Source organism: Dryobates pubescens, chromosome 13 (genome assembly GCF_014839835.1).
Source record: "Dryobates pubescens isolate bDryPub1 chromosome 13, bDryPub1.pri, whole genome shotgun sequence".
Lineage (NCBI taxonomy): Eukaryota > Metazoa > Chordata > Aves > Piciformes > Picidae > Dryobates > Dryobates pubescens.
In genome coordinates this window covers 5,373,736-5,390,441 of record NC_071624.1, presented here as the reverse complement: position 1 = coordinate 5,390,441, position 16,706 = coordinate 5,373,736, and the positions used below count along the sequence as shown (strand labels likewise).

Here is a 16,706-nt window from a genome sequence, read left to right as displayed (position 1 = left end):
TGTGAGTCTAGCCCACGGCATCACCGCAAACGGCGGAAAAGCCAAGCTGCCACAGAAGCCAATGAAGCTAAACCCCGCAGCATCCTGAAAGTAAAGCTGCAGGAAAAGATCTCCGAAAGGGATAGTTCCAGAAGGGACCACAAACCCAGCGAGGAGAGACATCAGCAAAAGGCGTATACTGCTAACCATAAAGCTACACCGCATTCCCACAGAAGGGAAGAGCAATTCTTCCAAGCATCTTCTGCCAACCCGCGCAGATACAAACACTGCACTGGAAGACAACGCTCACGAGATCCCTGTAACCCCAGTAGAGGGAAAGACAAGATGGACAGTGACAGGAAGCGCTTTAATTCGCAAGATTCACCTGATTCACTAGATCCATGGTGTGAGCTACTCATCGATATGGAAATGCCCAAGGACTCTGTATTGTCCTTGAAGCCGAAGTTCAGAAAGAAAATGGTGAAGACTGTGGTTGCTAGCCTGATAAAAGCATCAAAGGAAAGGGATTCTTTCTTGTCCCAACACTGAGAAATTCCTGTCATAGTGACAGAGCCCATCCTATCAAGGGGGTGGGAGATTGACAAACTCCGCAGACACTTTGATTGTTTCAGTGTCACATGGGAGTCAAACCCCATCACTCAGTCAAGGGGGTGGTGGAAGATAGTCGAGAGTACTAATACTGTTTGGGGAACACACATTTGTTCCATTCTGCTAAGGCAGCATGCTCTGTTAAGAGTACAGTTCAAAGTTTGTATACTGTTCATATAGTGCTAAAGTATTGTAAGTCACTATGTTTGAATGTGTAACCTACCTAGCAGGTGTGAGATGACTTAACCTGTATGGGATAAACCTTGTTAAGGGTAATGTATGCTCGAGGCTTATTATATGCCCATGGGCAAGGGGGTGGTAATGTGGTGAAGGCACATTGTGCCGAGACATTGAATCTTGCCCCAGCATGTGGGCAAGCTCCCCCTCCCTCAGGAGGAAGACAAAAGCCAGGCTAGCACGCTGCTGGTGCATGCTGTGCTCGTGCATTCTCCAAATATGGAAGAATTCTAGCTTCATGCTTTCCCATAGGCTGAAGCCAGTTGTTTATGAGAATGCCCATTGGTCAAACCTAGCCTCGAGGTATTCTATAAGTATTACCCCAGTGAGTAAACAAGTGCTTTTCCTGCCTTCCTGCCTTCCTCCTCCATTTCTGTCTCTGTGCTAGCTCGAGAGTTAAGTCCGAGCCACTGCCTCCGCAACTGAGTTTATTGTTTAGCTTCTGTTACATACATGCACGCACATCAAGGCATCTGCATGTGAGAAGCGACTGGAGGAATTATCTCCATAGAGGAAGGATACCACGCTAAGCTGAGAAGCTAGCGTCACAGCCAGTCACACGACCGGGAGAGGAACACCCCCGTCGCTACTGCGTGGACTGGATCAACCCCCGAGGGTAAGATCTGCCTAATTATCGGGGAGAAGGGACTTGACCGTGCCGGGTCCCCGCGTAATTGCTTAACCCCACTATAGTGGAGAGAAGAGCGCCACGTGCCGCTCCGAGCCCTGTTAACTCCAGGGATTACTCAGCAGCAGTCGTGCTTACACTGCACTGAACTCCCCCCGGACCGCTCCGGGTATCCTGCTGTTGCTTTGAGCCCAGCAGACGAGAAGCGAGAGAGTTTGCCGAGCCGGGTCCGCCCCGCCGATATTCCTCGTTCCCGGGGCCGCCCCTGCAGATCCGCGTACCGCCGCGTCCCCCAGGCAAGTCTGCCGGCGATCGCCGTCCCGCCGTGTGGTGCGGATCAACTCTGAGGACCAGCTCGTCTCCGGACCAGCCCTACCAGCCCGTCCTCTCGTGTACGCCAGCTCTGCGAGACCCCAGTCTCGAACCAGCGGCACACAGGACAAAGCTCCGTCTGAGCTCGACCAGAAGCTGCGCACGTCCCGTCGAGTCGCCATCTAGTGGCCAAGCGGCGGAACTGCACCCTTCTTGCATATAAATATAGAAATAGCTTGTAATTAGCTCAAATAAGTTCTAATCATAATACTAAGCCAGTTATGGGATATATTTCACGAACGTGCACTAGAACATGTATATAAGTTGGTGATTCATCGGTTATTGACAATTTTATAGTTATAATAAAAAATTAATTTTCATAAATCATAAGTCATAAGTAATAAAGCAATAACCTCCCTCTTCACCACACAGCAAAGCAGCCTAACAAGCACAGCATATAATGATTCACACAAATTCAAAGCAAAAGACCTAACAAGGATGAAAATTAAGAAAGAGGTGAAAAGGATGAATTTTCCAACAAAACTCATGGGCTAGCATTTCTTAATGTATCTTTAGGTATAGGAGAACAGGAATAAACAGTAGAAGCTTTCAAAGAGCCTTAATAATACTGCTTAGTTTTAAGTTCTGTCCACTAAAGCGCAATGAAGTAAACTTTATTGCCAAAATTTCCATACAGGCAAATGAATAGTTTCAATAATAGAATTACAGGATTAAGGATGCTATTCACTGTTAGTGATATAACAGAAAAAAAAATGACAAAAAGAAAGGAAGAGTGGGCTTGGCAGATTAGAAATTGTCAAAGTATCTTCAAACTGAAACTAGAGAGCATACAGATGAAAATACCTAAATATATGGAAGATGTAAGCCAAGAAGAAATTCTGGTTGAACATTTAATGATGTACTGAAGTGGTTTCTGAAGATATTACTGAAAGTATCACCAGTTAAGGACATTTAGAATTAAATTAGAAAGGATCCAAAGTGAAACCTCCCCTGAGCACCTGCACAGACACAGGTTACACGATTCATTTATTCCTGATATTTCCAAGTTAACAGCTTCTTAGTATTCTAAATGTAAGCCACCATATTTATAGATAAAACCCACAAAACAGTGTCCACAGCAGTATACACATTGAAAGCAAACTGCCAAGATAAATCCTGGACATGTTCTCAAGACACGTTTTCTTCAAGACATGTCTTCTTCAAGACATGTTCTCAGCATATTTGCAAGTGTTTGAATTGATCCAGGATGAGACACTGACTACAGTAATGCACTAAAATATGCAAGACTTAAAATTTCTCCCAATTTCAATCAGATCTTTCCATTACTACTCTTAAATTTATTCTCAGGATGTTAGTAAACAAAAATTACTTTTAGAACACCAAACTCCTCCTACTGTAATCTGTGTTTTGACCACAATTGTGTATTCTTCACCCCTTCCCCAATTACACAATTCCCTATCCCACCTCAAAATTAGTTTTCCCTTTTGCTTTCCACATGCACTAATCTCACAAAGGCATGTAACAGGCACCACATGTACTAAGGTGTGCAGAACAATCACTGAACACAGTATTTATTCTCTAACCACATTATTTCGAGGTTTCAAAGCTTTAAGGGAAAAGAAACTGAGAATGAGAAAAAAATGTCTGCTAAGTGACTTCCATCTAACATCTTTCAGAAGCTTTAACCTAAATCAACTGAATACATTGTGACACATCCCACCAACAGCTCACCTCGACCTCTAGAGGAACTTCGACCTCGAGGAGCCCCTACCACCGTTCCTCCTCCACGTCCCGTCAACCGCAGGACAGCAGCACTGTTTACAGACATGGAGAAATTTCTCTGCCAAGAAGAAAAAGCAAGGTGAGATTCTATTAAAAGAAAAACAAACACACACACATTAATATCCTAAATTTAGCTAAATACCTGCTTTGCTTTCCTGATGTTCAAATTCTCTACAATAACAAGAAAATGGATTCCTTGGAGACATGAGTAGCTGAAGCAGTCTATAAAAGCATCTTGAATATTAGTGCTTCCAACTTATTCACCTGAAATTTCCATGCTTTGAAGGTAGCAAAGCATCATCTATTCCTTGACCAGATGATTCCAGCACAGATATGATTAGAACATCAGCAGCTTTGAACATAGCCATTCAGTTACAAAAGGAGATTGTTACCTGCTTACACCTGACACCATTAATACCAACTCTAAACCTACTTAAGCAAAGCAGGAACATGTAAAGAGTAACAAAACTTGAATAAAATTAGATTTACCAATCTCTTTTACAGAAATATCTTTCTTTCTCCCTCTAAATATATCATAGGAGTAGCATACTTTGGGGGAAAATGTGTCTTTACAACATCTGAATTGAGTATTGCTTAAATAAGACAATCAAATCAAATTAAATTTTAGTGGCATTTAAGTAATTGCTAAAGAAAAAGCTATTTCAATAAAGGGGTAAAAACAACTCTAGCCTCATTATCTGAGCACAAATAGTCAGAAATCTAGGCCAAACAATTCAAGAGCACATTCAGAAACGTTAACAAACCAACCTGAATTGACACAGACTTTCTGAACCTAAGTTTTAATTAATTTGATTGCAAATGACTCCAAACTGCTGTTACATCAGGCAGAACTGGATTACTAGGACTTTGAAGGTCTTCAGAGAACACCAAGACAAGCAATTATATACTATTTAAAATCTAAATGCTAATATTAGAGCAAACAGACACCTGAAGGAGTTTTAACCCATTTCAGAAACAAACCTAACTGTTTGATATGTTCTTCCTACAAAGGAAATCTTTCTTCAGGAGAGAAATAGTAAGTACATAGAGACTTGAAAGGATTAAAAAACCAAAACTTTAAATATCCGGTCATGGATGGCAAAACAGCTAGGTCAATCTCCAGTAAACTTGATGCCATTTTTCTAGCCAAGTTTTAAAATGCAGAGCAACCATTTCAACATCAAGTAAAAAAATGAACTACCTTCATTTATCTTTAAGCAAATATCCACCTTAACTGCTGTTGGCACTTCTGCTTTCCTGTGAAGCAGTTAAATACTTTATTACAGAAACCATTTTAGACAATGGTATTTGCTGTCGTGCAGAGATTTAATTTTTAATGCTTTCTTTTTATAGTAAGAACAACATAATATCACTTCTTTTCCCCATTTCTTTAATTTGACTTGTCTGCCTGAACTGTGAACACATTCTCCCTCTCCTCTTTACGGATAAAATGCAATCCTCGCTGCGTGTGTAGCGACGATAATCCACATGGCGAGATCACAGTTAAGTAACAAAAAAAGCCAAAAAAGCAAAACGTAGCCTACTATTGATTAGGTTCATATATTATTTCCATGTCCATGCCCAACAAAACATACCAAAGAAAAAAGCTGCCCCAAAACAGATTCTTTAGTAGCAAAGGGAAGACACCCCAAGAAAGAGATGTTAGAAACATAAAAAAGACCCAAAAACCACATTACATTCAGCAAGACCTTGAGATCCCCTTACTTGACAAAATTTTCACCTGAATTCTTTCCTAATGCTAATAAAAATGGGGAGGAGAGGGATGGAAAGGAACATAAGCTGGATGGCAGAGGAAATCTGTTAAAGCTATCAGCAGAAACCCTTTTTTCTTCAAAAGACAGTTCCCTGAGAACAGACCACAGACAAATCTACGGTGTCATGTAACAAAACATTTTAGCTGAATGAGCTGAGCTCTAGGTTAGCTCAGCAACCTTATCACCAGGAAAGTAACATTTTGCATAAAAAGGATAAAAAGAATCAACCATTCCAACCAAATTATATTCATGCCCTGTAATAGGGAATACTGTAGCCATAAGTATCTGACTAGTTAAATTCCACTAGACTAAACAAATTTAAGCTTCAATTCATAAAGATGACACTATCCACCTCTATGCAATGCATCTGAAGTTCTTCCTGGACATACTATACATACAACTACAATGGTATGATATGCTCTTAGGTTGCAAGAACTGCTCCAGACCTAAGTCCAGAGTAAGTCTGATGAGTTCAGCTTCAACTGAACACCACACTGAAGGACATGTGTTCTGATCAACCTCTCCTCTAGGAGACTCCCAAACCTCCATCACTCAAGTTCTGAGACAATAATACTTCCCTGCACCATGACTAGCAGCCAAACTATTAATGTTCACCTCTCAATCACTTCTGAATATGATTCTTCATGAACAATATTTATTATGTCACAGGGAACAAACACCATGAATCTCTGATGGTTTAAGTAACACTTTGGTATCTAAAATCAGTCATGAAGGAGAAAAATACATATATGTATCTTCAGACAAGAAAAACCAGATTGCTCACACTCTCTGGGTGGCATTAAAGGACTTTCTTAACAAGGGAAAATAGACCTCTACTTTCATAATAAGATTTTTGTGGAGATTGTAGAGAACTGTTAAGCCAACCATGAAGACTCCCGTCTGATTACAGCTCGAAAGGAGCAGGAAAAAGCAGTGACAGTGCATACCAACTCGGCACAAACGCTCAAGACTGATAAACTATCGGCATTGCAGCAGAGAACCACCTGTCCCTGAAGCTCAGCAGCACCTACCACCCCACCTGTACCAAGAGACTACCAGTACATTTTCAATACCATAGCCTTCAACTCATATTATTCCTCTTGGAGGATATCTTAACAAGCACCAGAGGTAAACGTTCCCTTTAACCATAAAAGGCTTTTAGTTTACTTTCTGAAAGACTCCCTATGCATTTGAAAAAAGATAAGTGCAAAGGTATTTAACATCAAGGTTCAATACTTTCATGTCCTACCATATGTCTAGCAGACCACTTCCTGGAATTGCTGTCTAAATCTCTCCTGCTCACACTGGTGAATGAGATCAGGCTAAAATTTCCCATATAAGCTTATTCTCAGCCTCAGTTGCTATGCATGTATTCATGAAATGTATTCATTCACTTGAACTTCAATATGACTGCTGATTAAAACCTGAACTACTAACATCTTATGTCAAAGGATAGCATCCTAAAAGAACAGAAGAAAGAAGCATCAATTCCTAAGCAAAAGGAATTCCAGAAGAGTTGAATAGGATATGCCAGAATACCCAGGCACAAAAAGATTGAAAAATCAATATAGTATCATGGGCAAAAGGAAGGAGCATGTTCCAAGTCTTATGGAACTAATACTAACACTTCCCACCCCTGCAAAAACCAAATTACACTCAAGTTGGTAAAAATACTCCCCTATCTATTAGAAAAGAAGAAACAAAGACAAAATAAAATCCACACAAACCTAACAACAGCAACCAAGGAAAAGAAAGAAAGAAAGAAAAGAAAAAACCCACACCACCACAATATTCCAAAGCAAGAGAAGTGCCAAGAAACATGATAAACCAGAGAGCAACTGCAAATCCTAACAGCCATAAAGAAAGAATTCAGAGTCAAAAGCCAGAGGCATTTATCCAGAGGGAGGTGGACAGTTTTCCCTGCTAGGCATTGAAGTTCAAGCAAGGGCTTTCAAACTAACCAGATCAATCAGTCACCCTTGAAATGGAATCTTTATGCACTACATGTTCTCACGTTTATCTTGTTCACCAATTCATTATATGGAGAAGAAACAAGGAAATAATGAAGCTTACATACAAAGCAATTAAGAGCACTTCACCTTCCAGAAAAGTTAACAGTGTAAAAACTTCAACATGGCTCCAAAGAGCATAAAAGTTAAGTTACGGAATTTAGTCACTTCTATTACAACAGAAAAGGTGATACAAAAACTGTAGAACAAGGTTTCATTGATTTGAAAGTGTTGAATACTTAAAATAGGTAACACATCCCAGAAGATGATCCTGGATGTAGTAAGGTGAATGTCACCATCAACAGAACATCATATGGAAAACATTTGTTGAAATGCAAGATAAAACTGAACACAAACGGATTTTAAACATTATGCTAACACAGCATGCTTTCATAATTTCTTTCCCTGAAATCTACTAACCTCAAACGTCGTATTTAATGAAGACATACTCGTTATTTTGCCTTTACATTAACAACAATCTAAAGATTTGATTTGTTTTTTCCAAGCCAAAATGACACAAACCTGTTCTTCTTCTGTAAAAGGTACAAGTGCCAGTGGTGGCAGGGGCTCCTCTTGTAAAATAGGCAGAAACTCCTTATCCAGAAGGTCTGAAGGTATCTGTATGAAAGGAAAATAACACAAACATACTTAATTATTTCCATTTCAGGGACCATGCTACATACTTTGATTTACAAAACCATTTCTATCCTGACAACTTTGCCTCCATCTATCCAGTACACCAGTACTTTCAGTAACATTTGACCGTGGGCACAACTGCACTGCAAACATATATCCCCCCAGGAAAAAAAATTCTTATAGACAAAACATTGCAGGTATCCATCCCACCTGACCCAACTGTAACACAAAGCATCAAGATCATATACATGCGAACTCAAACTTCCACAACATGGCAGTTCAAACCTCAGCCAAGTGAAGTTTCATCTGGTAAATTAAATATTGCTTTAATTTCAATGCACTTTTTATAGCCAGTTTTTCATCTGTCCATCATCAGATGGAAACTCTACCAGCAGAGGTGACCTTGAGCATCTGGACAAGAAGCAGCAATTAGAGCCAAGTGAGCACTAATTATTCCAAGAGAGTACAGTTTAAAAAAGATCTGTAATTCAACAACACTTGTTGTTGAATAGACTTCTCCCAGTCTTAACTGAAGCAAAGTAACCTAAGGTTTTTTGGGTTTGTTTTGGTTTGGTTGGGTTTTTTTCTGAGCATACACAAGTAGAAGTCTTCTCAGTCTCAGTAACTAGAATTACTCAACACCGTGGAAACATGTACATGAAAAGCAAGACATACTCTACTTATAATGCCCTTCTGGCAAACACCCAGGGAGAAAATCCTCTTTTTGACCGTTCATCTGAGAGCTTCCTGTAACACAGGGTATTAACAGGTTGTTCTGAACAAACCACAAATGTAGAGATGGTAGCATCATCTGATATATGCAAACTGCAAAAACCAATGACCTCTGACAGGCTAACTTATTCAAGCATAACATCAGCAATTAAATCACAGCTTCTTGAAGCAGAGCAGGATAATTCTGCATGTTAAAGTATAGCCATAAGTTATGACACATTTAACAGCTCTAGAAAAAGACCTGACATTCAACGCCCTTGAATTTGTGTACAAGCAACACAGGGCTCCCATCACTATGAAGATGTCAGCACAGTGGTGGAAGAAGAAGAACATGGAGGTACATGTGCACATCTACAGGCAAAGCTAAAGGCTTTACCTGCATTACCTGATGTTATGTCATGCAGTGCCTCCCTGATTTAAGGGTAAAGCTCTCTGAGAGGTTCAGACTTTCAGGTCGCTATCACAGGATGGTAGGGTTTGGAAGGGACCACTGGAGATCTTTGAGTCCAACCCATCTGCCAGAGCAGCACCATAGAATCTAGTGCAGGCCACACAGGAACGCACCCAGATGGGTCTTGAAAGTCTCCAGAGGAGGAGACTCCACAACCTCTCTGGGGAACCTGTTCCAGTGCTCTGTTACCCTTACAGTAAAGAAGTTCTTCCTCATGTTGAGGTGGTTATTTCCAGGCTATAGTTTACATCCACTGCCTCTTGTCCTATCACAGGGTGCAAGTGAGAAGGGGCTGTCCCTTGCTTCCTGATATTTATATGCAATCCCTCAGATATTTACATGCATTTATTAGATCCCCTTTCAGTATGCTCACCTCCAGATTTCTCATCTCCAGGTCTCTCAGCCTTTCCTCAGAGGGCAAGTGCTCCAGTCCCTTAATTACCCTTGTAGCCTTCCTTTGGGCTCTCTCACCTTTCCCAGGTGCAGGACTCTGCACTTATCCTTGTTGAACCTCATTAGGTTCCTCTCTGCCCAGCTCTCCAGTCTAAGTCTCACTGAACAGCCACACAATCTTCAGGTGTATCAGCCAAGCCTTCCAGTTTGATATCGTCAGCAAACTTGCTGAGCAGAAACTCTGCCTGTCCCCTGATCAATGTCATTGATGAAGATGTTGAACAGGACCATACCCAGCACTGATCTCTAGGGGACTCCACTAGTTACAGCTCTCCAGATGGACTTGGTACCACTGACCACCACTCTTTGGACTCAATATATCGTGTAACCAGTTCCTAATCCACCTCACTGTCTGTTCTCCTGTCCCACACTTCCTGAGCTTGCTCACAAGGATGTTATGGGAGACAGTGTCAAAAGCCTTACTAAGGTCAAGGTAGACAACATCCACTGGTCTCCCTGCATCTACCCATTCAGTTTCAGCATCATAGAATGCAATCAGATTAGTCAAGCATGATTTCCTCTTGGCCAGCATATGCTGGCTACTCCTAATAACCTTTCTCTCTTCCACATCCCTAGAGATGACCTCCAGAATGAGCCACTCTATTGTTTTTCCAGTGATGGAGGTGACACTGACTGGGCTGTTGTTTCCTGGAACTTCTTTCTTGCCCTTTTTGAAGACTGGAGTGACTTTGGCTTTCCTCCAGTCCTCAGGCACCTCACCTGTCTGCCACGATTTTGCAAAAATGATGGAGAAGGGCAGTGATATCATCCAGTTCTCTCAACACTCTTGGGTGCATCTCATCAGGACCCATGGACCTATGTATATCTTAAGTGCCTGCTGCAGCAATAAACCAACCTCTGTCACCATCTATAGAAAACCCAATTGTTGACAAAGGCAGAATGTATCAATGTTTCACTTGCCTCGGTCTCTGAAATGTGACTTCTGCATTCAAACTTCATTTGAAATGAAATCAGAATGAAGTTTTTGACTTGTATTACACCTGCTAGATGGTATTTGTATCTTCAGTCCCAGAGAAGTGAACTGCTTGAGAACTGCTCTCAGCGGGCTAGTTACCTGCTATAGTGAGCTGCCTTAAGTCAGGATAAATAAGATGATCTTACTCTTTTTGGATGATCTACTAATATAATTTATTGCTTGTCTTCCAAGCTGAATCAAGTAACAATTTTGCACTATATTACATAAAATCCTCCTGAGACAAACAAATCTGCATAGCTGCAACATGACTTTAATCCTGAGTCATCTGTGGAAGACTGAATATGGCAATAAGGCTTTTTTGTTCTCAGAGGGATACAGAAAGTTGCCCCTAAAGCGGGGAAAAGAATCAAACATGACAAATGCAGCAAGAATGAGATCAAATTAAGTACAACCTCCCCTCCCCCAAATCAGGCCTCTTCAGTTGTCTGCCAACAGACACACATCATCTTTGTCCATAAACAAAAAATACAAATAACTACTCTTAATCACAAGACTGCCACTAGGAAGACACACATAAGGGCCCCTTCTTCCTGCTCACCTTATTATCCTTTAGAAAAAGTGCCAACATTTCTTCTCTCCCATAGCGGTAGTCTGCTAGTTTGTACTTTGGCAAAGCCGGAGACAGAGGAGGGGATGTCACGCTCCCACCACTAGACAAAGCTCGCAGCCTAAAATAAAGCAGCAAACCAATGCAAATTATTTGATGAGAATTTATCTTCACCTATGCTTTTATCCCTCTGCACATGTATGTATTTGACAGAAATTAAATAAATCCAGTACTGAAACCGAAAGACAGAAATTAACAGCCTAACTTTAAAACTCAGTGCTTCAACAAGAAGAGTGGAAGAGCTTTCCTCATTTTTCCCATAGCCAGGAAACAGAAACAATAAAATAAAATAGTTCCACAAGTACCTCAAAGAAATAAACTCATCCCCAGAAGAACTCAGCAAGTTATCTATACCCCTGGAAGCCTTGACTAAGCTATTTACAATGGCTGCACAAAATTCAGTTGTACATATTCCAGAGCTATTAATAACTGCTTCTTATGACAAGAAAAATACTTACCACACTAAGGACAGTGTAGCAAACACTGAAGTTCATTCAGGTGTTTCAGAAAGCTTAACAGTATAGGACAGTCATTTTGGCAGTAAGGTTTATTCTTGTGTCTGGAATTCTACTGTATACCAAATTCCTCTTCCAGAACTTAAATTAATGGCATTTTTCAGAGTGCATACAACATTTAGCTTAGTGTCTCAATCAGAAAAGATGTATAAAACACACCCACACTTCAGAGACACTTCAAGCAGTAATCTAACTGGTAAGCTATCACACAGGCAAGCTACCCAACTTCTTGTAGGGAACATCTTACAGCTGTATGGCATTATTCCCCTTGTGCAGGTGCATTCTATACAATAATTTCCTCAGTGACCCAAATATTCTGTAGCTTTTAAGTTTGAAGAATGTTTGACAAAGGATGCATGCTAAGAAACTAAACCCAGACCATTTTCCTACATTTTCTTTGACGTGTATCTTAAGACAAGTAAAACAATGAAAACTCTTCTCAAAAATCACAAAAACCTTGGAAAGGAAGGTCCCCTGAACTAAAATATTGATCCAGAGGCTACCTGTCACCTAATTATTGAAGTATGCTTTTATTTGTTTTATTATTTAAAGAGAAAGTGGAAAAGTAATTTCCAAGGCAGATGTCTCTTATTTTTTTAGTTTGGTGCCATCCAGTGGCAGTTTCTTTATATGCCACCTCCAAATGAAAACACGCCTGGAAAGGCATTATTGAAAGCATGAGATGGTTCAGTGCAATCTTCACCCCAGATGAAACGTGACTCAGAGTTTCACTATTAAGGGAGATACAGCAGCATGCATGACAGACAGAACTACGCTGCAACACAAAATAACTATAAAATCTTAGAATTTTATTCTATTATTTCTGGGGAAAAAAAAAAAAAATAGAAACTCACTGAAGTACAACACACCTTCATACATAATCTAACCTGGCTTTGAAACTAATTCAAGTTACTATTAGAATATGTGCTTTTTTTAGTTGCCTTGGCTTTTTTTAATATAACTTTGGCTTCCATCCATCAATGAATCTAATCATGTCTGTCTCCTACACTGAAGAGCTCTCCAGCATAACAATCTGCCTGGTGGGTGTATTTATAGATAGTGATAAAGTCATTCTTTAACCGTTTATCAATCTAAGAAAATAGACTGAGCTCACTCATTGTTTTCCAGGCCACAAATCACATCTTACTTCTCTGAACGCTGTCCTGTTCTTGTACATTTTGTGTAAAAATGCGTCAGCAGAAGTGAGTACATTACTCCAGCAACAGCCTCACCACATACTACACAGCAATTTTATTTCCTATGCCACTCCATGCTCTATTTACACGCTTAAGGATCATGTCACTCTGCACACCACACCAACATGTCAACAAGTAACTGGAACAAATACTGAACAATAATCACACCTGTGCAATTACCCTATAGCAAAAGCCAGGATGACGTATGTCACAGAAGCTGGAAAACTAACAGCTGACAAGAATGCACATCATCACAATACTTTTTACACAACAGCTCGTTTTTTCTGAGGCTTTTCAGCATGCACATGTATAAGACTGATATGAAACACTTTCATTTTAAATACTGAAGGAAAAACCAACTTGATTAGCTGCAGTTTTAAAACCAATAAGGAAAGTGTAAGAACTTCCTTATTAAAATCTATCACATGCAAAGACCAAACAAGTCAATAGTCTTCACTAACTTTATAGAGAGCTCTGAGCTAGTTTCATACACAATACCGATTTACAAAGTGAGGGCTAATTTCATGATACTGCTTTCAGTCACAGACCAGAGACCGAGGTGAAGAAGTATGGAACAAAAGACATTATGTATCTTCAGTCTCAGAATCAATTCAGTCCCAAAGGACAGAAATTCATAATGTTGTTGCTTTTAGATATGATTCTGGAGTCTCACAAAACAGAAAAAACACTCACCATTCAGGCCCAAAGTTAAGTGTCTGAGTTTCTGCTGCCATTTTTTCCTGTTCTATTCCTCTTTTTTAAAAAGTGTAAATCTGAAAAATAAAAGTGTTTACCATGAAAACAGCTGGATTCATACAGTTCTGTGTACATTTCTTCACAATACAAAGGCACACCTGGGCAAGCAAAGTGAAATTATTTCTTAAAGAACCCATTTGAGCCTTCCAGCACACATTAATTTACTAATATAGAAATAACTACATTAAGATCCCTTTCCTAAATTCCTCTTAACAGGTCACTGGATCAGGGTGCCTGAAGATACAATCGGTAATAAACAGTTCATTTTCAAATCAGTGACAATTAGAAGACAACCAAATAGAGAGCGCTCGCTGCATAATCCTCTTCCATAAGAATAGCAATGCTTAACAGAATTGAAGCTTCCTGACAATTACAAGAGAATAAAAAAACCCTCTAGAATTACAGCAAGATTTGCCAGTTGAGTGGCAGAGTATTCAAGAAATTTCCACTCCTCATTCTTAAAAAATATGCCTTCTAAAAGACTGAGGACATCCAATGCCATCACATCCTCCCAAACCTGCAAGCACAGGACAGTATTTCATTCATTCTTGGTTTTATTAAGCAAAACAATGCACAATTAAGCCTTCAGCTATTTTTGTTCTTTTTAAAGTCCTGCAGACACTAGTGAAGGTCAGTTAATTTCCTATATATCAAGAATGTACAGACAACAGCAGATGAAGCCATAATGGAGGAAATGAAGTCTAAGGGAAGGCTACCAACTTCTCTCTATCAGAGTCAGACAGGTATCTCTATCTCTACCTAGACAGAGATCAACCTCTCTATCCTGATGAGCATTTCTGGAGAATTGTCTTTTGCAGTAAGACAATACAGCTTCTTTTTCCTTCCAGTAACAGCAAAACTCAAACCTGCAGAGGAAGATGTTTTGGTGGCCAAAAGTGCAAATGAAAGAAGACCTGGAGCATTACCTACAGAAACTAGTTAATTAGACTTCAGGAACACACAGACAGATGGTAGGGAAAACTCCGTTCCTTAACAGACCCAGGCGCTAAATAAGGAGGTCCGTAAGTTAGTCTGTACTTTGCAATATAAGGTGAAAAGGAGGAAAAACAGAACATGAAGAAATGGAAGTGGTATTAGTTACTACAGAAAAAGACAAAACCAAAACAAGGAAACATTTTTCTCTAATATATATGCTACTGCAGTAAAAAAACATCAACCAGAAAGCTAGAAAACCCTGCTTGAATAGATTTTATCCAAATCTTTTGGGTATAAGATGACCAACATTTGTAAAACTCCCTGCAGGCTAAACCTACCAACCAACTTTTGGCTAATTTCTTTGTAGTACGTGCCATATGAAATTTCTTAACCATACACAATATAATTTATATACAAATTACATTATTTTTATTTTCACAATAACCCCATATAATGAAACAAGATTATCCTCCCCTAGATGCACCAGAAGCTAACATCTAGCTATTCTCACAGGCCTGGTTTGAGATGATTTTGGTGTGATTTGGGTTGCCTTTTTGAAGCAGGTGACAACTCATTACAATATTCACAGTATATCCATTCATCATCCTACAAATCAAAATAGCCTGGAGGAGACTCAGGGGTGACCTTATTACTCTCTACAACTACCTGAAGGGAGGTTGCAGACAGGCAGATGTTGGTCTCTTCTCCCAGGCAGCCAGTACCAGAACAAGAGGACACAGTCTCAGGCTGTGCCAGGGGAGGTTTAGGTTGGATGTTAGGAAAAAGTTCTATACAGAGAGAGTGATTGCCCATTGGAATGGGCTGCCTGGGGAGGTGGTGCAATCGCCATCATTGAAGGTGTTCAGGAGGAGACTTGATGGGGTGCTTGGTGCCATGGGTTAGTCGTTTAGGTGGGTTGGATTGGTTGATGGGTTGGACACGATGATCTTGAAGGTCTCTTCCAACCTGGTTTATTCTATGTATTCTATACAAGGTTAGCTACCTAAAACAACATACAGCAGCCACGTGGAAATACTGGAGGGCAATTCAAGCAAACCATCATGCACATTTTGGCAGAGAAACCTAACAAAATTCCTAGTAGCCTTAATTGGATGGCTGTCCCTATACTTCTTGCTATGGCTGTAATCCTTCTGCCAGAAGTGGGAGAGCTTTCAGATCAACCCATGTGGGTCATCAGGGAACACAGAACCTATAGCTCCTAACATCAAAGCTAGCTTAACACCAGTAATAGCAAAAAGGCTGGCACTGAATGTTAAACTGCAATGAAAAGAATGAGGTAAAAGCATAAATCACTAAAACACATTTAGAATCAAGCTGTTTACTAGTTTTGGACTCTATGGGCCTCACTCTCTTCAGCTTTTGGGTTTTCTTCCCAAAAATTGAAGATACTGTGTCATCTTTCTCTACTAGACTCCTAAGCACTTTAGTAGCTACAAGCATATTTAAAGCCTGCTCATCTCATGCCACCAGGCTGCAAAATAGCTTTCCTTGTCCCTCATTTTGGCCACTGTGCTTTGTTTTGGGAACTCTTTGCTGGCTTCTTCTGCTGTGTTGCATCCAGATAAGTTACTTTCTCCCTAGAAGTTCTGACTGTCTGAATTCTGAACTGAAAGCAAGATACCTCTAAGTGGACAAAATTGTAGTTGAACAGGGATAGGGGGGCATGGAAACCAACCCACAAAACAAAATACCACAGAAGAACAGATCTGTAGATATTTTGAGTAGCTGTTAGAGGTTAATTGATTTTAATTGTCAATATTCCCCAGAAATACAACACACATGAAAAAAAGTTAGAGAACTGAGAGAAAACACTTGGAAAGAAGGCAGCAGAGGAACAGGAAAAAGTCAAGCCAGCAATCCCACAAGGGGAACACACTTAGCCATATCACAGCAGACAAGATACGGAAAGCAAAACCATGCAGTGCTGCTGCTGGTGGTTCACAAAGCAGAAGCCAAAGGGCAAGAGCACAGAGACCAAAACAGGAAGCAATCTCTGACAGGGACTGAACACCACATGCGGTCAGTGTGCGGAGGAGGAGCTGTACTAACTGGAA

General features: G+C 40.2%; 1 protein-coding gene across 1 annotated transcript in view; it reads right to left on the bottom strand.

Annotated features, from left to right (window-relative positions):
• GIGYF2 (GRB10 interacting GYF protein 2) overlaps positions 1-16,706 on the bottom strand; it is an 83,545-nt gene that overhangs the window by 56,891 nt on the left and 9,948 nt on the right. The window contains exons 3-6 of the mRNA XM_054166647.1: positions 13,633-13,712; positions 11,160-11,289; positions 7,875-7,970; positions 3,518-3,626 (exon numbers count right to left, since the gene is read on the bottom strand). Of these exons, the coding sequence (XP_054022622.1) occupies positions 3,518-3,626; positions 7,875-7,970; positions 11,160-11,289; positions 13,633-13,673 (376 nt within the window). The 5' untranslated portion in view covers positions 13,674-13,712. The remainder of the gene's footprint in view (positions 1-3,517; positions 3,627-7,874; positions 7,971-11,159; positions 11,290-13,632; positions 13,713-16,706) is intronic.